The sequence below is a fragment of the Falco rusticolus genome, chromosome 5 (genome assembly GCF_015220075.1).
Source record: "Falco rusticolus isolate bFalRus1 chromosome 5, bFalRus1.pri, whole genome shotgun sequence".
Classification (NCBI taxonomy): Eukaryota; Metazoa; Chordata; class Aves; order Falconiformes; family Falconidae; genus Falco; species Falco rusticolus.
In genome coordinates this window covers 35308030-35330907 of record NC_051191.1, presented here as the reverse complement: position 1 = coordinate 35330907, position 22878 = coordinate 35308030, and the positions used below count along the sequence as shown (strand labels likewise).

The window sequence follows — 22878 nt, the reverse complement described above, 5'->3', positions numbered from 1 at the left end:
AACTGGCTGTAGGTGGCCCTGCTTGCACAAAGGTGTTGGAGCAGATGACCTCCAGATGTCCCTTCCCACCTCAACCATTCTATGATGCCCTGGAGTTCAAAGCATTGCTTCAAGTATCCCATTTGTCACTCAGCAGTAAAACAAGCAGATTAGCCAGGGTTGGTCCCTCTGCTGCTGGCAGACCACCGCTGGCAGGGGAATGTGGCAGTAGCAGTATTTCTGCACTGCTATTTAGAAATACTCATCGTGCATTGCAAGACAGGGGTATCTTAAGATTTTTGTTTCTCCCCTGTTGGTGACAGCACAGTCCTGGTTATTAGAGTCAAAATAATTATTAAAGATAGATTTGTCACTGGCATTATTTTTGAGTTTGAAGTCTAAGAGGGTTTTATCTGCATTTATCGTGAAGAAATTGGGACCTTTACTGGATAGCTGTGGTGTTTAGGTGTCCCTTTGCCTAGTTACCTATTGCCCTCAGCCGGAGGTAAGTTAAGAACCCAGGTCTTCCATGCTACTTGATTGACTATGAGGCAACTTTAATCCTCAAGAAAGAGGAAAAGTACAATTTACAGTTATTATAGCAAGCTAGCTGATATCATCGTGCAGTTAGTATCATCAAGGGGCTTAGTGTGGAAGATGGGAGTCTAGGGGTGGTGGTAGAAGCTGCTGTTCGCTAACAGTTGCAGTTTGAACTGGGATGCTGTGAAGATCTGATCTCTTAGAGGTTGCTGAACATAATAAAGACAATTCTCCAGCTCACCTATCAGAGTGCCAGCAATTCCCCAGGCAAAGGTGCCCTAAAAAAACAAATCAAGTAAGACTGTGTGCAGGCATTCTGTTTCTTGCCAGCACTTACCTTCTGAAATTAATTCAGCAGATGTGAATTTCAGAGTCTAGTCAAAAGTAGCCAGCTTTGAATGTCATAAAAAAAGTAGATCTGCTTGTGGTGGTTCAGCTTCCCTATGCCCACTGAAAAAAAACCTGTTCAAAGTGAACCTCAGGGCCCCAGATGAGCTGTAAAACCCGCTTCTTATATTCTGCTATCAAAACCTGAATAGTACGTAGGTGCTGGTGACTAGCACAGACGTGTTTTCATGCTTCACCATTCGAGGAGATCTTAGATGAGGGTTGATTCATCGTGGGTGTTAAGGAGGCTGCATGTGCTTCTTCCTCCCCCATCACTCCTGCATGATGCTCCATCTCACCTAGTGACTGGCTCCGTGGTCCCCTTGCACCCTGATCCCTGATAAACCCAGTATTGCTCCCAGTGCCTGTGAGAACACACAGTGAGAAGCGTGATGAGGTTGCTCATACTGATACACAAATGATGTATTGCCAGACTTCAGCACTTGACTAGAAAAACTACCTTAGCAGGCCCAGAGGATAACTAGTAATTATGCCGATTAAAACTTCTCTATCTCCTAAAGCTATTTTTGTGAGGTCATTAGTGGTGATAGATTTGTGATGAGCAGTAACTTGTGCAGTAAGGCCAGGACTTAATGATAAATTCCTAATAAATGTGAGTAGCAGAGTTTAGATAGCCAACTCCCTCTTTGGTAGGTAACGTGACAGAGTTTTAACAAAATTCTTCTGAGGTAGTGTTACCCTGTCCTATGGCTTTCCACATTGTATAAGAAATTTGACAATTCTGGAGTGATGTTTTAGGTACTGGGAAATGCCCGTGTACTGAGGAGGCTATGTTTCTGGTTGCTACAGAGCTGAGGAGCCAAAAGGGGGTGGGAGAAAAGTTAAGAGACAAGCGCAGGAGAGGCTGCAGTCTGGTGTTAAGAGGCTGTGTGCACCACCCTGGGGACATGGAGTCTTGGCTAGTCCTTGCATTTTGCATCCTATCTGTGGCTGCTCTGGGGAAGGTCCGTGAGAGGTGTGAGCTGGCAGCAGCTGTGAAGCATCTTGGACCAAATAACTTTCAGGGACGCAGCCTGGGACTCTGCAAGTCCAGGGGGCACATGGGGTGGGAATTTCCATTTAACAAACTTTGTTAAAGTGAGCAGGTCCATGTGCATGCTAGCGTTTAGGATCCCATCGGGTTAGTCTGTCGCTGCTGGCACAGACAGCAGGTATTTCCTACAACTCATCTCTTCACCATCTCTTTCCCTGCTGCTCTTCCACAGCCTAACTGAGCTATGATCATCAGGAAGCCTTTTCTGGAATCAGTCCACCTTATCATACCTCCCCATTCCTAACTGCGCTGCTTTTACTTGCTGCAGTTCCTTCCTCTGTCAGTCATCCGCCTGCGGTGGCTGTGCTGCTGGAGTGGGGCAGGAGGTGAAGCTGTGGAGCAAGCAGGAGTGGGAGTGCAAAGCAAGACAGGTGGCTGGGCAGAGGCACTGCCGTGGGATCTGGAGACAAGGCGTAGTGGGCAGTGGCAAGAGACTGTTGTTAAACCAGTTTCCTTCAGAGGGAAACACATGTAGGCTCTGATCCTGGGTCTGGGAAGCAACCCATGTGTTGGCCATGGGAGAATCACTGTCCCCATCCCTCTTTCCTGCTGTGGATGCAGTGGCAAGTCAATAAGACAAAATAGGGCAGGTAGGTCATAAAAAGGGAAAGGCAAAGCCTTGAGCATGGCCCCTCACCAAAACCTGTGCTCCTGCCTCAGTGAGCAGGTATTTGTGCAGCGAGAAGCTCCACGGGAGCATGCTTGGCCACAGGAGCAAGGTGAGCAGTCTGGGTATATCTGCAGTGGCCAAAAGCACCCTCGGGGGCCACCTGTGAGAGTAGCTCTACCTGCTACAGCTATCGACAGCTTCAAAGCATGACAGGAGCTGCTACTGCTGCAGAGCACACCCTGCCTGCCACAGCCCACACGCGGTCCCCATCCCATGGGGGTGTGTGTGCAGCTGCACCAGCTGTGCTCATACGGGCAGGAGCCAGCAAAGAAACAAGGTTATCTTTAGCAGAGTAATTTTTTTGGCCATTCCCAGTGTCTGCACTAGCCTTAGGGCAGTAACAGTGGTGAGAGGGCCCAGATGCTGTGTCGGTTTTGCAAGTTCCCTTTGTGAAATCTTCCTTGCACTTCATTTCTGTCCGGGAGAAGGCGGGTCAGATACCTGTCAAAAAAACACAAATGCATTTCAGCTTGAGAGTGATCACAGAGAAGAGGTTCCAACTGAAGCAGGAGCAGGCACTGTAGCCTTTGCTTTGTACGATTACATACAGGCAGAATCGCTGCATAGATTGGATGTGGTGTTTTCCCCTGTTTTTGTGGCAATATATGTTGGGCTTGATTTGTGCTTCTCTATAGACAGCAGTGTACATAGACAGCATACTGGAATTTATTTCCAAGAGTAGAAATCCAGCGTTGGGTTTTCCAAGGACACTTTTGAAGTTAAGACATCTTGCATGTGTTTTTCATGTTTGGTTGGATTAAAGAATAAAAGGACCACCCCCCTATCATGTGCACTCCCTATACGGTAATCTTTCTTTATTTTCTGTATCAGAATCGTGGATCTTACAGACCAACAGCTGCTGGTGGTGCAGTGGTGGCAGGACCCCGAGGGCCAAGCACATGTGCAATATCCCCTGCTCAGGTGAGCTGAGTTTCTACAGGTGGTGCTGTGATGGGCTGCCCTCTCATATTCCTGTTGCAAATAGATTAGCACAGGTTGGTTACACCTCTATCTTTAAAATACAAAGCAGAACAACATTCAAGCCCACCCTTCCCCCTTTCCGAAGGGAGATCTGCAGGGCAGTTTTGTGCACATGGGAGGAAAAGGCTTCTTTACAGCAGGAACCGCATTCCCCTTTTTGTCCCTCTTAATGTTTCTAGAGTAAAGAGGTTTCCATAGAAGCTCTTTATGAATTAGAAGTTACACTAACCTCAGGAAATTTAGTTTTTCCTTGAAGACGGTGAGAGCTTGACCATTTGCAAAAGTCTGGCCTACGTGCCAGTCTTGCCAACTTGCTTTGTTTTAACAAGAAGAGCTGTAATACTTCAGAGCTGAGCCGTACTATCCTGTGAGATCTAGTTCATGTAAGGAACGGGGTAGAGAATTCTTGCTTCCTGGGAGGGGGTTCGCATGGTGTTCACTGTCGTCTTGTCCACCAGGAGCCCTGGCAACATGCTTTGGGTGTCCAGGAAGGGGGGGCTCTGGAGAGTGGTTTGCAGGCAGGGTCTGGCTGCAGGTCCCCAGAGGAGCGACCCGAGTTCTCCCATCCATCATAGGAACAGACAGAGCTGGGCTGACCTGAGGGTGCAGCGACCCCCTCAGACTCACGTCCTTCTGAAATGGAGAAATTAGTTACCTTCGGGTCAGCACAGCCCCCACTTGTCACCCTGCTTAGGAGCCACACGGGCATTGCTCCCCAAGTCGCCTGCAGTTCAGAGAGAGCTGGTGGGCTTACAGAGCAAAACCATGTCAGCATCAGCCTCTGGCTTCATTCAGCCCACCAGCCAGGCACACTAAGTGAATCAGTAATGAACAGTAACATCAGATGCTCCTCAGGCCTGCCCCTTCTGGTAATTAACGTGGTTTTAAGGGTCTTCTGTCCTCTGTTCGGAGTGCTATGGGAAGCTGTCTGCCTTTCTACAAGAACAAGAAAACATTTTGATCATATATTCTGTGTTTTCCTGCATAGCTGGATATAATGTAAATAATGGGTCCTGCTAAGCCAACTTGTTTTGATGAAGACAAGGGCTGCTGATAAAAGCTGCTCATGCCTAAACAGGGTGAAATGGTGCCAGTTAACTATTAATACCTTGTTCACCTGAAAAAAACCTGTCAGGTTGACAGCAACCAAAATACAAATGACTGGAATCTTTCCTTCTCATATGTCTTTTTTTTTTTTTTTTTTTTTTAAATTATGGGTGTTACTTGCCTCCAAGTTTGAATCAAGCATAACTTGTTACCTTGTGGTGCGATACCCCTTTTCCTGTACTACAGCACAACTGAACAGCTATCGACCAAGAAGACCAGCTGACAACACAGTTATTTACCCATGAGTAAAAGGAGCTTGGTTGCAGATTAACCATAAAACGGTGGCAGAAACCAGTTTGTTGTCACACTAGTAGCCTCATTCAGTATTTTAAGTTTGTCTTGCAAGGATAAATGCACGAAATACAGCGTTCTCTTGCAGCCTAGTTGATTTTGCATCATCTGTGGACCTGCTTTCCTGGCCTGCTTCTGCTCGTTCTGGTAACTGGAAGTTGCTGGAGGCAAGTTCTTTGCCTTACCTCAGAAATTAGAGAAGCAGCCAGAAATTGCCATACATCTCTGGCTTTTGGTTCTTGTCTAGCGGACAACAGGATGATGTCTTACCAGAGACGGTGGTATCCTGCATGCTCCGGAGATGTACAAGGGTTTCTGGAGCAGTCACCCCCCAGATTGAGTACTGTGGAGCCCAGGCTGGCTCCAGCGGCAGCAGGCTCTACCCCGCCTTGTCCCCCGCTTTGTGCCCGGGGCAGGCTCTACCGCGCCTTGTCCCCCGTCCCGTGCCCGGTGCAGGCTGTACCCCCCTCGCAGTGTCTGGCCCGCGGGGCCGTGCCCGGGCGGGGGCGGCTGGTGCAAGGGGCGCCGCGGGGGACACACGCCAGCCCAGGGGGTGTCTGAGCGCTACCCAAGGAGCGGCATGAGAAGGAGCGGGGGGAAGCGATGTCGCTCCCTGCGTCCTTTTTCAAGCGCAGCTGCGCTCGTGGGGACCGGGGCGCGGGCGGGCGGCAGCCGGCAGCGGGACAGCGGCTCGCAGCTGGCCGGGCGCCGTCCTTCGGCGCCTGCCGTGGCTCGGGGGGCGGCGGTGCCGGGGGAGGTGAGGCGCTGCAGTGCGGCGAGGGGCGGCCCCCCTCAGCGCCCGGGGCGGTGCGGGCCGGGCCGCCGCCGTGACGCCAGCGCGCCGCGCGCCGCCGGAAGCCGCGGGGCGTGGCGGTGGCGGGAGCCGCCCCCGGGGCGGGGCCGGGCCCGGGCCTGGCGGCCGCGGCGCAGGAGCTGAGCGCGGGCGGCGGGGCTGCGGGCGGCGCCTCCTCCGGGGCAATATGTTCAAGAGAATGGCAGAGTTCGGGCCTGACTCCGGGGGCAGGGTGAAGGTACGGGCCCGGGGCTGGCCCCGGGCGTGCGGGGGCCGCCGGTCGCTTCGCGGGGCCGGTGCAGGGCCGCCGCCCTTCGGACGTGTCGCTCGGGGTTTTCCTTGTTCGCGGGCCGGTTTGTTTACCGGGGTTGCTTCGTCTGTGTCCTTGTTTTTAAGGGTGTTACCATTGTGAAGCCGATCGTGTACGGGAACGTGGCGCGGTACTTCGGGAAGAAGAGGGAGGAGGACGGACACACGCACCAGTGGACGGTGTACGTCAAGCCGTACCGCAACGAGGTGGGCGCCGCCGTCGGGGGCGGGGGGCGCCGCGGGGCGAGCGGGGGCTGGCGGCGGCCCAGGAGGTAAAAAGAGCGGGAAGAGCTGGTTCCTCTCACGGCTTCGGAGGGAGTTTTCCAGGCCGGGGAAAGCTGGAGCCTCTTGTGGGACCGGGTCCCGGCGGGCCCGTGGGACCGCGGCGTTCCCCGTCCCCCGTCCCCCTTCCCCGTGGCGCCCCAGCCAGCCCCGCCGGAACCGCGGGCACCTCGGCGGGGTGCGCAGGGCTGCGCTGCGCAAATGATCAGCAGTAACGTTTCTGTTCCAGGATATGTCTGCTTACGTGAAAAAAATTCAATTCAAGTTGCACGAAAGCTACGGTAATCCTTTAAGAGGTGGGTTTTGCATCGGGGCATTTGTTGCTGGAACTGGGACCTTGGTGAGTCGCACTGAGGCTTTACCACCCTTACTAATGCTCCTGTGTTCCCCACTGCAGTTGTTACCAAACCACCGTATGAAATCACTGAAACAGGCTGGGGTGAATTTGAAATAATCATTAAGATATTTTTCATTGATCCGAATGAAAGACCTGTAAGTACATTGAGCTCTTAACAACACTTAATTAGTTATGGTAGCCTGAAGCTGTGCTGTAGGATATTGCTGGTCAGAATAAGGCCCATCAGCCACGGAAGGAATAAACCCTGCTCTTGTAGAAAATGTATTAAATGACTGGCCACATTTTCCTGCTTCTGTGCTTTACTGTTAGCATTCATGGCTCCTTTCTCTGCACTGGGATTCTCTGACATTTGCTAATATGTGACCGCATGTTGCACCTTACCTGGGTCGAGCACATACTGAGGATTTCTCTTCCACATAGCGCTCCAGTTCTAGGGTATTTGAATTATTTTTTTTTTATCACATTTGGTCAAAATCAGTCAAAACGCAGCAAAGGCACTATGCTAACGTTAGTCTCTTTCCTAGGAAAACCAGGTTAAGACACTTCCCTAGTTGTATAGAACATTGGAATTAATTTCTTTCTTTGCATCCTGTGTTTTAGATGTATTTTGCAGGTTTGTTTATCCAGATTCAGGTAGGAAACTTGATTACTGTATTTTAGGTGAAGGGGATGTTTGTTTCTGGAAGGACTGAGTTCCTTCTGTCACGCGAACTACAGCAATCCTTTTGCTTTAGCCAGTTTTTCCAAATTAAGGGAAAACTGAATTTATGCCTGTCTTGAATATGTGAAAATCGATACCAGACTAGAAAGGGCTTCCTGCGCTGTTGTGCTCAGTAGCATCCTGACTTGTCCTGTTAATTCCGTTCACGGCTTGACCAAGCTGTCCTAAAGTTGGTTGGTGTTTTTTCTTTGCTCCTGTTTTTGGAAGGCTGTTTCAGTGCCTGTCGCGTTCTTCCTTTCCAGGAAGTACCAACCACAATATGGTATCGCTCTCTTCCGTGACCGTTCTCAGGCCTGTTCATGGAAGGGAAGAACCGTGGGCTGTGTGTCCTCTTCCCAGGTCATGGTCCAAGTGGTCAGCGGTTCCTCAGGGCTGGACAGAGGGCTTCCGTTCCTCTCCAGCTCCTGCCATTTGCAGTGCAGTAATGGAAGAGTAACTCCGTCAAGAAAAATTTCAGTGAAAAGCTATTCACAGGCCCCCCCCGGTGTTTTTCTTTCACAAGAAGGGATGGTGAGGCCACAGAAAGCACTTTCCAATCGATCAAGTGGGAAAATTGGTTTGAACTGTCAGCTGTTTGGAAATGCGTTCTTAGCAGGTTTTATATACCAGTCCTAAACCACTTGTTCAGACGTTTTTAAAGTATCAAGAGGTCTTTGGGTAGTTGGCATGTTTTAACGATTAAATGTCATGCCTTTAGTAGAATAACTTAATATTATTTTTGCATTCCTAAAAGATTTTTAAATCCATACAGTTGTTTAGTAAGAACAAATACTACTTGTTGCTATCTAGAAGATTATTATTTTCTTGCAGTTGTCAAGCTAATAAAATTCTGTCTTTGTATAGGTAACTTTGTATCACTTGCTGAAGCTTTTTCAGTCTGATACCAATGCCATCCTGGGAAAGAAAACGGTGGTTTCTGAATTCTATGACGAAATGGTATGGAAATTTTTAATGTAATCCTCACTTTATTTTGACGAGCGTTAGTGATACCGTGTATTTTTTTCCCTCATCAGATATTTCAAGATCCTACTGCAATGATGCAGCAGCTGTTAACGACATCTCGTCAACTAACACTAGGTGCTTATAAGCATGAGACTGAGTGTAAGTTGAAAATGAAAATATTTTAATTTTAGAAATAAGCGATAGTTAGCTTTGCTTTTAGTCTTTTTTTCTGGGCTATAACAGTACAATGGATTTGGATGCTCCTAAAAATTATTTTTGCATTAAACTGGCTTCAACTTTTGCAAAGATATTATTTGAAAACTTTTAAGATTTTCTGATCTGTATGCTTGCTGAAAAAATGGGAATTAATTTCTCATTATGAAGAGTGACGGCATGATCTATACATAGTCTAACATACTTGAAATGAGTTAAAACAGAATAAATTGAGGCCACAGTGTTTGTGGTACAGTTCTGTTTAGCTCATCAGGATGTTAACTGCAAGCAAAGATTACACTTTAAGCACTGAAATACTGAACAGTTAGTACTGTTTTAAGTCAAAGCAGCAACCCTTTGGGGATAAAGGGTAGTGTCTAAAAGCTCTTTATGTCTTTTTTTCCCTTCTGTCTAGTTTTTTAACTGTAGGTCACTTCATAACATACTACTTCAGTTCTTTGCATCCTTTTAATCTAGTCTGTCTTTAAATACAAACCAGTATATTAAGGGAATTAAAGAAATGGAATTAAGATACATTGATTCATAAAATATAATGCCTTTGGTGATGATTTCTCTTCTGGTCCTGTGGATTTCATCTCCTATCTTCTACTCTCAGAAAGCAGATAGAGTACTTACTGAGCCCAGATCCTACCTTGTCAGTTACAAACTACAGTGCCATCATAGTCTGGCTCACCTGGCCCTTGGCTTGTCTGCGTGTTCCCCTGACAACAAATGTCAGGTATTTTTACACTGTGAATACCTAGAGCTAAGAGCAGTTATGAGTCTGAAGCCCTACAAAGTTAGGGTTCCAATTTGCTCTGTGTCTGTTTGGGTGTGTGGACGTGTGAGCTGCTTGTATGGTCTACCACAGTTTAGCCAGTCTTGAGGTGGATTTTTGTTATATTGCGTGTTGTTATGGTTAACATGTAGAAAATGCTTAACAATTTGAAAAGTAAAAAAGTCTTTTCAGATTTAAACTTTTCTCATGTAAATTTTCTGGATGTTTCTCCTGAGAGTAGATAGAAACTTTTAGTGGTTTTTTTGTATATATTTCCTTAAAGTGTGCTACTGAAGCAGATAAAAATTAAGATTTTTTTTTTTCTGCCACTGCCCATGAGTATATAATATATGGGATGTGAAGAGATATCCATGGCCTCCATAGGTTTGTTAGCTTTACCAGCTTTGTCCATAAACCTATGCATGAACAAATTAAAAAAAAAATAATAAATTGGGACATCTCAATAAACTGGATTGAGGTGTCCTAATGTCAGATATTCTTACAAGCAAAGATGGCGCTACTAGATCTTTTAGATGCATGGAATTAAACTCCAATGAGAGGGAGAGCAGAAGTGCTTTACAGCACGTGGGAAAGGAACCACAGAATGGCTGAGGTGCAAAGGCCTCTTGAGGTCATCTGGTCCAACCCCCTGTCCAAGCAGGGCACCTACAGCTGGTTGCTCGGGACTGTGTCCAGATGGCTTTTGAATGTCTCCAAGGATGGAGGCTCCTGAAGCTTCCTGGGCAACCTGTCCTCAGCGCTTGGTCAACTTCCCAGTAAAATAAGGTTCCTGATGTTGAGGCAACCTCCTGTGTTTCAGTTTGTGCCCACGGCCTCACGTGCTGTCACTGGGCCCCACTTAAAAACTACTTGTAATTCTCTGCAATCTCCCATTATTTGCTGTCACTATGTCAAGTGTTTTTTTTCCCCCCATGTAATCTTTAAAAAACTGGAAAATGATGTAATGAATTGTGTAACTCTATCGACAAAACTGATGAGCTGAATGAGGCCACAAAATTATTTCTTTTTATTTTTCTTAGTTCCAGGTTTTTATTTGGATACCATTTTGACTACAATCATTGAATCTCTAAGGCTAACAATGATAGATTCTTTTTCAGGACAAACACCATCCAAATTACTGCTACAATTAAAACCAATAATAATTGCAACTTTTCATGATTCTTAAAAGATTTATTTTTCTTTATCACCACTATAGTTGCAGATCTTGAAGTGAAAACCAGGGAAAAGCTGGAAGCTGCCAAAAAGAAAACTAGTTTTGAAATTGCTGAGCTTAAAGAAAGATTAAAAGCAAGTCGCGAAACTATCAACTGTTTAAAGAATGAGATCAGAAAACTTGAGGAGGATGACCAGTCTAAAGATATGTGATGAGTGTTGGCGTGATAAAGAGCCTATAGTGAAAATGGAAGGACTTCAGTCATGGAATTGTATTGTTCTCTTCGATTCCATACCTGAGATTGTGTGAATTTCACTTGCAAACGATTGAAGTATGTTGCAATCAACTTCATAAATGGAAGAAAAAAGAAAGAATGTATCCTTGATTTATAGTTAAAATCTGTGGGTACTTAACAATGAATTTCAAATGGAAGGGTCTTGGAGACAGGCTACCTTTTTTTTTTTTTTTTTAACTGCATTTGAGCAGTGTATGAAAACTTTGTATTAAATCTTGTATTAGTTCAGTGTGGTTTTCCAAAATGCTGGTGTTTACTTTTTTTTACTTGTTTTTTCTACTGATTGTTTAGAGATGCATCTTTAAAGCTAAAAATAAAATATGTGGGGTTTTATTTTAATATTTTTTGTCTGTCCAGTTGTGGGTTTCAAGAACAACTGTAAATGGCATACCCTGATTTAAGGCAGAGGTTGAAATACAATGGTATGCAAGTTGCTTAAGTCTGGTTACAGTGATTTCTGTATGTCTGTTTGTTACCAGCAGAGTGAAAAAACTTACTCAAAACAGGGTTTTAAATAACTTGTATATCTACAGATAAGAGTTTGTAGCCTCACATCTGCTTTAACACATAAATGCATCAGTTATACACGTTATACTCAGAAGCAGGAAATTATTCTGGTCCTGTTTTGTAGAAGCTTGTTTAATATTTATAATGTACTGCAGTCAGTTCATCACACATCTTTGCTGCTCCTTCCTCCTTTTCCCTTGCTACAGCATTGGGTCACTCCCATGGGAGACAGTCTTCCTCGAACACGAGTCCTTCCCACGGGCTGCAGTTCTTCATGAGCTGCTCCAGTGGGTCCCTCATAGGGTCACAAGTCCTGCCAGCAAATCTGCTCCAGCCTGGGCTTCCCACAGATCACAGCCTCCTTCGGGCATTCGCCTGCTCCACTGTGGAGCCCCATGGGCTGAGGGGCACAGCCTGCCCCACCACGGGCTTCACCGTGGGCTGCGGGAATCTCTGCTCCAGCGCCTGGAGCCCCTCCTGCCCCTTCTGCACTGACCTGGGTGCCTGCAGGGATGTTGCTCTCACATAGTCTCATTGCTCTCCTCTGGCTGCTGTTGCACAGCAGCCTTTCCCCCCTCTTAAATACATTATCCCAGAAGTGCTGCCACTGTTACTGATAGGCTCGACGGTGGCCAGTCGCAGATCCATCTGGCACTGGCTCTATCAGACATGGGAAAGCTGGCAGCTTTTCACAGCCGTCAGCCCTGTAGCTCCCCCCTCTACCGAAACCTGGCCATCCAAACCCGATACATATTTGTAACCAACTAGCAAGTTTCCCCCTGAAAAATCAGCACCTGATCTTTTGCCTGTAACATTGTTTTTTGTTGGGTTTTTTTTTTCCTTCCGTAGAGGTAAATCGAGCCTGATTGAGATGATGCTACCTCAAGTTTTGAAAAGGCTTGGGCATCTTTGCTATTTCAAGATACTGTGTTGCAGTAAACTCTACTATAGAGAATCAAACACCCCACATCGCCTCTTGCACAGAAAACTGGGTGCTTTGAGAACAAAGCACTAATCTCTTCTTATTTGAAACAATTGATGATTAGCTTTTACCATGGCTTGGTAAAGACTTATAACTGAAACAGTTTCAACAGTCAATAATACGTAGACTTAAGTTTTTCATGAAGAGGAATAACTGTTATAACTTGGCATGTTTAGTTTATGGTATTATATACCCATAGGCTGAGGAACAGCTTGTATCCTTGTGCCCACACAGATCCTTCCTGGCGCTGCAGTCTATCCAAATTTTTCTGGCAACCTAACTGTTTGGTTTATTGATTCGCTAGCCTATTTCCTTTTAAGCAGTGTCTGAAGAAGAATGTGCTAGGCAATTTCAGTACACTAGAACATGCCATTTTCAGAGCTGTGCATTGAAAAGAAGACTTGTATGGGCCACAGTATATTAGACATTTTAAGGTTGAAAGAACACTTTTCAGTGAAAAGTTAGAAAAACATTCATGTAATTTTCTTTTAGGATACCTTAATACCTTTTTATTCAAAGGATATAAACCTTTGAATAAAAATTCAAAGTGTTTATATGGCTCTTCCTTGTCTTTGATAATCATCGGAAGCAGATTTTAAAGGAAAAATACAATCAGGTTAGCACAAAGCGAGTCCTTCCAAGTATATTCTCTCAGCTTCTTGCAGATTTATTCCATTTACTGAGGAGGTTTTTAAGGCCCATTTGTGCATGCTGAAGCAAAAATGGGAATGGAGAGCACACTTTTGGTGATACTAGGTTGTATGCAACATTTTTATCTCCATATTTGTCAGTTAATATTAATGTAGAGTAACTCAGATGGAATATTACATAGGTTCTGCAAGAGCTGTGACTAACAAGAGCAGGTCTGCTGCAACAAGTTTGAACAGACCAAAAAAAGAATGGAGTGGTACCTTCTGAATCCAGTGTTTTCATAGGAGCCTAAAGTATTCTTTTTCTTTATATTTTGAATAGCATTCAATAAACAGCCTAGTATTCAATTTTACAGAAGCAATGTTCCTGGCTCCACTGTTAGTAGCCATCAACATGCTAGACCAGTGATGTAATTTTTGTTTGTGGTTAGCAGTTTTTTTCCCCCTCCCGGGTTTTCTTTCAACTTTTTGTATTTTTTTCCCTCCTTTGTGCTCTCTGTAAAGATCATACAAGAGTCATTAGGTTCCCCCCATCAATACTAAGGCAAGAAAACAGTCCTAACATCTGTGTGTTCTGAGCAGGTACTGTTGGTAGAGAACAGGAAGAACATCTGCTTTACAAAGTTCCTTATTATGTTCTGTGTTTTCATTAGCAAATACTTTCTTGAGATGCTGAGAAAGCAATTGAGCCCTGTATTAGGCAGTAATTAAATTTTGGAAGAAGTTCATGAGAATTAAGCAGTTTAGGATTTTGGCTTGAGAATAGATGGGGAAAAAAACCACCTCCCTGCATCTGACAAGTAAACCTATAGCTACCTTCTCTACACACAACTGCATGGTTCTCAATTAACAGATAGGTTATGTTTGGACCTGTGCGCTCTGCCGTTAAAAACAGTTGTTGTTGCAGGCACCTGGGATACCATATGTGCACGGTAAATGTACAATATAGTGTTGACCTTCTACTGTGTATAATTTTCAAAGTTACTAGCACTGAAAGAGAGCGGGACACCTAAGGACACAGTTGCATTTGACCTCCATTGTCTTGAAGAAAAAGAAAAACCCAAATGCTACACTCCATTTTACTTTTGGCAGCCCTATGAAGATGCGATTCCAGACAAATGGTTACGGTTTGTGCTTTCCAGGGGTGCTAACTTCAATGTTGGCTGTTTATACTGCTGAGACTGACTTTAGACCGTGGTTTCATCCTGAGTTATAATTGTGAAACACAGATGTATTTAAATTTGCCTTGCAAAGGAGGGGGGGAAAATCCCCCATTAGGCTATAGGTATAGTTTGGTATCACTGAATTGCACAGTAATTTGTGCAATTGTCTACACTGAACCTTTAGGCTCCACGTGAAGTAATGCCTTGGGAGGTGAAGATAAAACACGATTTTTCTTAGTTTATATGCTTACTGTTACCAATTTTACCAATGAGGAATGTTTACTTTAGACATCAAACATGCAAAACTGGTAGTTACTGTCATTGCTGCTTCCACTATAAAGACTTGGGGTTTTTAAGTATTATAGCTAAGACACATCAATAGTCATCACAGTAATTCCAGACACTGACTGCTTATTCACTTACTACCCAGTACTATTTATTGCTAGTCCTTTTCTAACCAAGCTCCATCTCATATAACTTCCTTCCTTCCTTTGCTTTTGTGTTTGGCACGCTGTAGTTTACAGTTAAGACTATGAAGTTATATAAGGCTGTGCCGGGGAGGTTCCTCATCAAAAGTGCCATTATCTGACAGGACATGTGTAAATACAGTTAATGCAAAGATTTACTTGAGAATTTCTGTGGTTGGTAGCGATGGGACTAGAAGGAACATTAAGTCACCCCGTTCTTTTTCTTTCTAGACAGATGCTGATAGTAATACCAGCCTAAAGACACTTTCGCTGCTTATGCATGTAATCCATATCAAATACATCAGTGTTTGTTTGCTCTTAATGGGAGTAGAGATTTAAGAGCATTTCAGGTTGCTTCCAGATACAAGGTTGTTTTCCAAACACCAGGTGGCAGGTATGTCCAAAATATTCCTCAGTCTCAACAGCATTTTAATCACCAGGATTTTGGCAGATCTGTGATATCTTTGGTTGATCTCATTTGCTTTCAGACTCGATCATCCGATCAGACAATTTACATTTGTTTCTGTAGAGATGACCACTTGCATGTTGCAAGACTGTTCTGCAGCCCTGTAAGTAAATCAAATGTGCTGTGCCAGGAAGCAAAAAACCCCAGCGTGAATGTTTGCAATTTTTCTTCATTTGGCAAGGGAAGCAGCTTTCAAAACACAAATCTCTGGGTTGTTTTTAAGGTTATTTTGCTTTTTCAGGCCGAGGTTGTGTGACAATAGGAATGAAAAAATCCCTAACTTAGGTACTCTGCTGGACTGCCTACTTTGCTTGCACTCAATTGCAGGTGCAAAATGGCAGGATTTTCCACTGGTAAACTTTTTGAACTTAATGTTGATAGAATTTATTAGCACCTTTGACTACTTACTGCTTAATAAATACTACGAATGAACCTTTGGCTTCCAAGTATGTTAACTGCTACTTTTCCTCAATACAGTAGGGAAGAACAGCTTAAGTAAGGGGAAGAAGAGAGAATTACGATGGTAAAAAAGAATAGCAACAATAAGAAATTCTTGTTATATATGCATCATGATATAATTAGTTGGAATTTGTTTAACATTAATTTATATAACATGTATACTATTTCTGTTTTAAAATGTTTTAAGCTAGAACATGAAATCATGGAAGTTTTTAATGAAACAGCCATGCCTATGCAGAGCTAATACACATCCAAAATTGAAATGTACATTTAATTTTCATAGGAAAAACCTCTTGAATGCCTAGTGATTGGGCTATAAAAACAACTCATTACCATTGGAATATGCTGTATTTGTCCTATTCCCTCCCTGACAACTACTATACTTTTAAGGCGTTCATGTGTAAAACGCATGGCTGGCACTTCTTATTCCCGCAGTTGTGGAGAATTCTGTACTTTAGGACAGAAACAAATTCTGTTTCATCTACTGGCTTCTGCTTTGTGAATACTTTCACCTGAGTGATCAACAGCTTTTTTCTTCAACGTCTAATTCTACATTGTCTAGCAAATCTCACATTTTTTCACACTCTACAATTCATCTTCATTTCAAATAGCATCTTTTATTTAACTTCTGATCTAGAAGGCTATTAAAATGGGTTTTTTATTTAAACCCACTTCTAGTTTCTCAGTGAAACATTCTGCTATCTTCATTCATAGGATCAAGAAAAATGACATATGGCTAAGAAAGGTTGTCTTCACCAGCTGAATTGATCAGACGAAACTGCACCTCATTTTAATGACTCCAAACAAAAGATCTGAAATAATTTCACAGTTAAACTATAGTTTCTAAGCTTGCAGCTGTAAGCACTAGCATGCTGGGTAAATACAGGTATTAAAAGTTGGCAAAACCAACAAGGTTTGTGCCTCTATGCATGTAGCAAAGGTGACAGCTTTTGGACTTAAAATTTGGAGAATGAATAGTGCTGCAGCACTCTGATGTTTCATGTGCTGAGTCTGTTGAATGTAGCAGGGCCAGCATGTGGCTGCTTTTCCCGTCTATGTTTATTAAAGCAAGTATTAACCAAGATAATTCTTGCTTTAATCACTGTCCTGATTATAGCGGTAACTGTGTCCCACCTAAAGCTCCATTCAGGTCCTAAGCCACCTGAACTCTGCGTAGGTAATATGGAGAATGTTGAAAAGTCAGGTTTGAGGGGCTTGCAGTTAACTTTTGTGTTACTATTTTCTGGTTTCTGTATGGAAGTCTATTTAGTAGTTAATACATCTACTCCATAAGCTAAATATTGCTGAGGTAGACTAAGTCTGCATCTCACAGTTTTAGAAGTTCCTAACCATAAGGTCATGAGAGTAGTCTCCATCGCTGCTATTCACAGTGAGCTGTAGACAGACAGCTCTGCAAGACTTCTCTAGGACTGGACAGGGAACAGGTGGAGGAAAACCATAACCTCACTTAGTAATCAGGGCATTGGAGAAAACAAATTGAGTGGGTTTTCTTCAAGCTAAATAGAGCCACCATCTCAGAAAAGGGTTAGATCCTTAGTAAACAAACATGTTAAATTAGATGGAATTAACTTCCCATTACCTTCATAGGTTACACTCCTTTTTAGTGACTGTAGAAGAAATTTATATATTGAACAAACTGGAACTGGTATTTTTCCTCCTTGCTAGGCACATTTGCATGGTGAGGCAAGACACAGGATAGGCACGTAAACTAAACAGACTGGACTCCACCACCCTCCTACATAGTGTTTGGAAATGATCAAAGCATCCGTGCTTTGCAAAGCTCTGTGGTTGCTCTGAATCTTCTTTTTGTTCTGTCCTTATCAGCAACAGCCAGGAACTGCAGTGTTAGATGAACACAGGCATTGCTCTGGATCATGACAGAATGTTGTGGGCAATGTCAGAGGGCAAAACTGATTTGATATGCACTCAAGTGCCAGGCCTGCAAGACGGCATGTGGCTGCACCTCTCGGCAGTAGTTTGCACTCTTTGAGCATCTCACCACTGGTCAGTCTGCTAGCCCTGTTTCCTGCTAGATTCTTTCGATTTCAAATAGCTAATGCAGTTTAGCTGAATTTAAAATAAACTGTCTTTTGAGTTTTTCTTATTTTTTATTAATAAACAAGCAATAAGTCCTAGTCCCCGCGCATTTGCTGAGAAATGAGAAGATACATTTCTAAGGCTGTGAATTCTTTCAAGTATTTTTTTCCCTCAAGGATAAAAGGCAGAAACAAAGTCATTCCTGTAAAGATGATTAAATTAATTTGCATAAGTTTCAGTGTTACTTTCTTGGAACAGGCTGACACAGTATGTGTATTTTAAAACAGAAAAGCAGTAAAATTTTTCATGGTTTCATTGTCTGAAAAGTGAAATTTAATTAATTTTTCATAGTCTAATCTGATCCCATATGGTACTTAAATGCTTTCAAGTGCCCTGCCTCTGCATTTGGAGCTGGAAACGGTTAGTACTTCGGTAAAGAAACCTGACCTTCAATCCTTGTGAAGTCAGTGGGTTTCAATCAGACCTCTGGTGAAGGAAGGTAATCACTAAATGAAGAAGCCACATTTTCATGGTAGAAGGGCCACGTGAGAGAACAGCCACTTTAGTAATGTTTTATTTTTCATTACTTTACAGGGAATAAGCTAAGGCTTTTGGAAGTCTGATAGATACCTATGCTTAAATTTAGACAAACCATTTTTTTCAGTTTGTCACCTAGCTATTGCTACTGTATGCTCTCTTGTTGACTTTGCAGTAAGATTATTTTCTTGTAGCATATTTTGTACACACACCCAAAGATTTGCCCTTTATAAGTTCCATCTCTCTCCTCAGTTCTAAGCTACGGCTCCTTCACGACTCAACAAGGAGTACTGAGGAGAAGTGATCTGTAAGACAAAAAGCAAAGTATAACTTGTTTTTGCTGCTGCTGTTACTTCCAGAGCTTTATCTAACACTGATGCTGTGGAGTGCTAGCTTCAGAGTCTTACCTAAATCTAGAGATAGTTCGTGTGACAACTGAATAAATTTTGTAATCATCTAATAGCTGTCCACATACAAGCTTGTTTAGCAGCTATGAGATCTGTGTCACCTCTCCATGGCCTTGTGTAAAAATACCCCAAAAAACCAAAACCTGTGGCTGAACCTCTACTGTAGTGCCAACAAAATTTCCTGATCTACACTATTTTAATAATAGTAACATTTTGTAAATGGCATCTAATGCTAAATCATTGATGCACTGCATCAGACACTTATCATTACAGCTTTGGTTGGAATTTCTGCCTAAACCCACCCCCCCCACCCCCCAAATAAATCAACTGAGTTACCTGGGTGCATTCTGATCTCTTCACAGCTCTGTAGCCATACCTGTTTTTTAAGGACTAACTGTGGTTGCCTGACTTGGACTAGAACTGCATCCAAACTAACTCCAGTAAAGGCATTTGGTAATTGTGAAGCAGAACTGGATTTGAAATAACATTCTCATGATCAAAGATTCTAAGAAGCTTTTGTAGTAATTGGAGAATAACAACTATATAAAATGTGTTTGCTTCTCATATTTAAATTAAGCATAAAGATAAAATGCATAAGAGGCTTATTAAATAAACATACAGATACTGCATCTGATAAGACCAAAGCAATTGAGTGGGATTTTAATTTAGACATTTGACTGACTTTGCCTAAAAAAAATTGCTTTTGAAGTAATGCTGGCCTTATTCCGTAATATCTGAGAGGTTCACTCAGTTCTGGATTGCTTCACTGGGCCATTCCCTCCACTGCTGATACATTATTATTTATATTGTATCCTAAGAATACTGTACATGTAAAATGCACAGGCAGAGTTCCAGGCCTGAAGGGCTTCAATCTAAATGCACAGTATAGGATGGGCAGTATAATAAACTGCAGTTCTTTACTTGAACTGTAAGCAATGTCTTTCGGCTCTAAAATTAAGCAATGTCTTTCAGCTCTAAAATTATACCCTTTATCCACTTTGGACTGAAGCAGCATTCAGTATAGTTCTCATCCTGTGGCAACACAACTCAGTCTGACTGTAGCGGGTAAGTGAAGCGACTGCTGTCTGTGGGTTTCACCATCATTAGTAAAATAGGTTTCTTTTAAAAAATTTATATTCCTGGAAGTCACTTGCATGAAAATGTTCTCATGGTTTTAAAAAAGGAGAGATAGAAATAAGACTTGAGCCAAAATTCTCTGAAAATCTCCCATTTATATCAAAAAGGCTTTGACTTGAGGGTTGGAGTGGGCATGCAGTTGTTTGGTACAGAACTAAGTAGTCTTGTGAAGAAAACTTAACAAAACCTCTAAGCATCTTGCTTCATTACTTTGACAAAATAAGCCTGTACTCGCCAATTGTGAATGCAGAACAAAACCCCCAGATACTTCAGGCTGCTTTACGGAGGTTTGCACTGACAAGTGGGTCTTAAGTAAGACCAGGATAAGCAGCCTGCCCTGCGATCTAACACAAAGAGCAATTATTTGAACATCTCAGGAAAGGCCAAGGGTATGACAGAGAAAGAAGGCAAAAAACATCAAAGATCATCTATGGTCCACAGTTACCAGTTTGGCTCTTCTGTCGTAAGGAGGGTTTCTTCTGCAAGAGGGCTGAAGCTTTCTTAGCAGTGGAATGAACTTCCCCAAGAATCAAAGACTCATAAACTTTAACTTTTCTCACTTCATCCTGAAGACCTATTTCTTTGTGGTTATTTAATGTAAACACAAGCCATTTTTTAAAATGCTCCACTAAAGCAAAAACTGTGCTGTCATCTTTCTCTCCTCCTGCTAAGAGGCATCATGGAATAACAAACACAACTGGGACAAATACCTCTCTACAGTAGAGTTAGCTAGTCCCACCTGAATCAAACTGCTTTGGGAAAAATTCCATAAGCAGGACTTCCTCAGTCTCCATCCTTCAGACTCTTCCCTATACTTGTTTCTGGGTGAGAGAACGATGTTGGTATATATTTTGATCCCATCCTTGATTTGGCTTAAAATATATGCTATTATATGTAATTGAAGGGAAATCTAATTATTTCTGCTTAAAATAATTATTGCTTAAAATACCATTAAATTAACAAGTCTGCTTTTATTTCCCTTGTTTCAAGCAATTATGTAGTTTGCTTCTACCAGCTTTATGTGTGAATTTAGGCAGTCCTAAAAGGGAGAAATAATATTCTGGCTGCAAAATGAAGCACTGTAAAAGCAGCTTTCTATTCCATTACCAGTAATTCTGCCTTGCCATACTTCACTTTTTCTTCTTGCATGCCTCTTCTGAGGGAACATGCCCACCAAAGTTATCTCAAAGGCTTTTATGCTGGCTGTCTCAGCCTTAATTTTATTTTTTCAAGTGCTGGAGTGATTCCTCACCTTGGAAGGCCTGTTACCCTCATTGTTTTCTGCCCATACGGGAAGAAGGTTCTCGCTTTCCTGAAGAAGCCCAGTCCTTATATACTCCTTATATATATATATATACTTAAATACTGAGAAATAACCCCCCCCTTGGAATTTATATTTTTCTTTTCTTAAAATGTCAGGCTATGATCAGTAGTTTAGCAGCAGCTGCATAAACTGACCCTTCCCCCAAGCAGGGGTGAGATCCTTCAAGAGAAGGGTAGGTGATATCTTTCACAGGCCTCAAATATTCATCTGTCTGTATAAATCACAACGCTCAGCTACCCATTCACATCTAGATGTGATTTTGGAGTATGTGGGATAAAGACACATGAATGAGGGAGAGCAAAGCCTGCTGTACCAGTGTTCAAAACTGTTGATCTTGCATTTTCTTTGACCACTGCTTTCACTAACAAATTATGATTAAGAGGCAGGAAAGAGTAATCCTGCCAGTGAGAGCTTGGGTTCCTCTGCAAATTTACTGCTGAGCAGGCAGAGCTGTTTTGGAAGGCAGAAAGAGAGTGTGTTTCACTGTTTTTCAACGTGACAATTTGATTTCTTCAGAGAAGTTTTATTTCTTGCATAAAGTAATATATTCACCCCAGAGAAACTGCACAAGGTCACAGTGGGTCAAATTTGCTTCAATATTTGCATCAATGTTAATTTGCAGTAATGTATTTTATCTTTTCTACCCCAGATGGTAGGAGAAACACTGGATAAACACAAACACCATTATACCCGATTTTGCCAACTCAGATCTATCATTGCTAGGTGAAAAGCCAGGCTGCAACTTTGCACATTCCTTTAAACATCCTTCCTGGGCACAGCAAAAGGCAATTTTCTTGAAAAAGGCTGGGCATCTCTCACTGCACAGGACACAGTAACTTGTGTTAGAGAAAGGAGTTTCAGAAAGGCAGATGCATAACTCTGGTATGTAATGTAGATCAGAATTTGACATTAAAGACCATTTCCCAAAGACAATTCAGTCATTCTGCCAACCACAATGTCCCTTTTATGCAAATGACCAAGTGAAGCAGTGATTATCTGCCTATGCCAATGCAGGTCTTTCGACCAATGCTAACCATGCATATTTGTGAAGGTACCTGCTGCCCCTATAAGCACTGGGTCCCCTCAGAGTAATTTTAAGAATTTCTGAGCATGAAAAAGAAGTTTATTTAAATGTAGTGGTGAAACCCGGAATGATTAATCTATCCATGCATGGAATGCATCAAAAAGATACTTTGAAGGTTTTATTAAAAAAAATCTGTAAGCTGATGGCAAAACACATACCAGTAACAGCTGTTCTAGTAAAAGTTTATATCAATTTGCCAGTTCTCTTTTCTCCCTGTCTTAGATCCTATGCGTTGCCACACTATGGCCAGACTTTCTGCTACTGCCATGCTTTTCCTGACTGGAAACCACAGCAGGACATATTCTTGTAAGGATGCAGGCCCAAGGAAAAAGTAGTGTTATTTTTAACATTTTCTCTCTAGCAGTCACCATTCATAACTTACAACATATATTGTGAAAAGACTGAGAAAACCATTGATTGATTTAAATCTGTCTTAATTTTTCACCAAAGGCAGAAACTCCACAAACTAGTGCTTAATCATACTTTGCATCATGTACAAGCATGCAGTTTTCCATACAAATTCCATAAGGTGTTTAATCTGCTATTGCAAAAATACTTATTTGCATACAATCACACCCTACTGTGGTTTTACATGTTTTCTGAGAATACATTTTGAGCCTATTATCTTAACCTCACTGCCTTTCTACCCACATATAGACTAGCAGACATGCAAACCCTTTAATTTTTATTCAGGCCTGACTGTAATTAAGTTGAAGTGCATTTGTTCTTTAAAACTATAGGACTCAGCTTATTCCACAAGTCC

The 22878-nt window shown here is 42.7% G+C and overlaps 2 protein-coding genes across 2 annotated transcripts; both read left to right on the top strand.

Annotated features, from left to right (window-relative positions):
* Nucleotides 1-787: 787 nt before the first annotated feature.
* On the top strand, nucleotides 788-4776 carry LOC119148331. Its single transcript, XM_037388321.1, has 3 exons — nucleotides 788-1998; nucleotides 2229-2286; nucleotides 3394-4776. The coding sequence occupies exons 1-3, from the start codon at nucleotides 1698-1700 to the stop codon at nucleotides 3779-3781; spliced, it is 747 nt and encodes a 248-aa protein (XP_037244218.1). The 5' UTR covers nucleotides 788-1697; the 3' UTR covers nucleotides 3782-4776.
* A 1117-nt stretch (nucleotides 4777-5893) lies between these two features.
* Nucleotides 5894-11313, top strand: YEATS4 (YEATS domain containing 4). The gene is made up of 7 exons (XM_037390361.1): nucleotides 5894-6040; nucleotides 6199-6318; nucleotides 6623-6689; nucleotides 6791-6885; nucleotides 8316-8408; nucleotides 8486-8573; nucleotides 10622-11313. Exons 1-7 carry the CDS (start codon nucleotides 5990-5992, stop codon nucleotides 10789-10791), a joined length of 684 nt encoding a protein of 227 aa, XP_037246258.1. The 5' UTR covers nucleotides 5894-5989; the 3' UTR covers nucleotides 10792-11313.
* Nucleotides 11314-22878: the final 11565 nt, after the last annotated feature.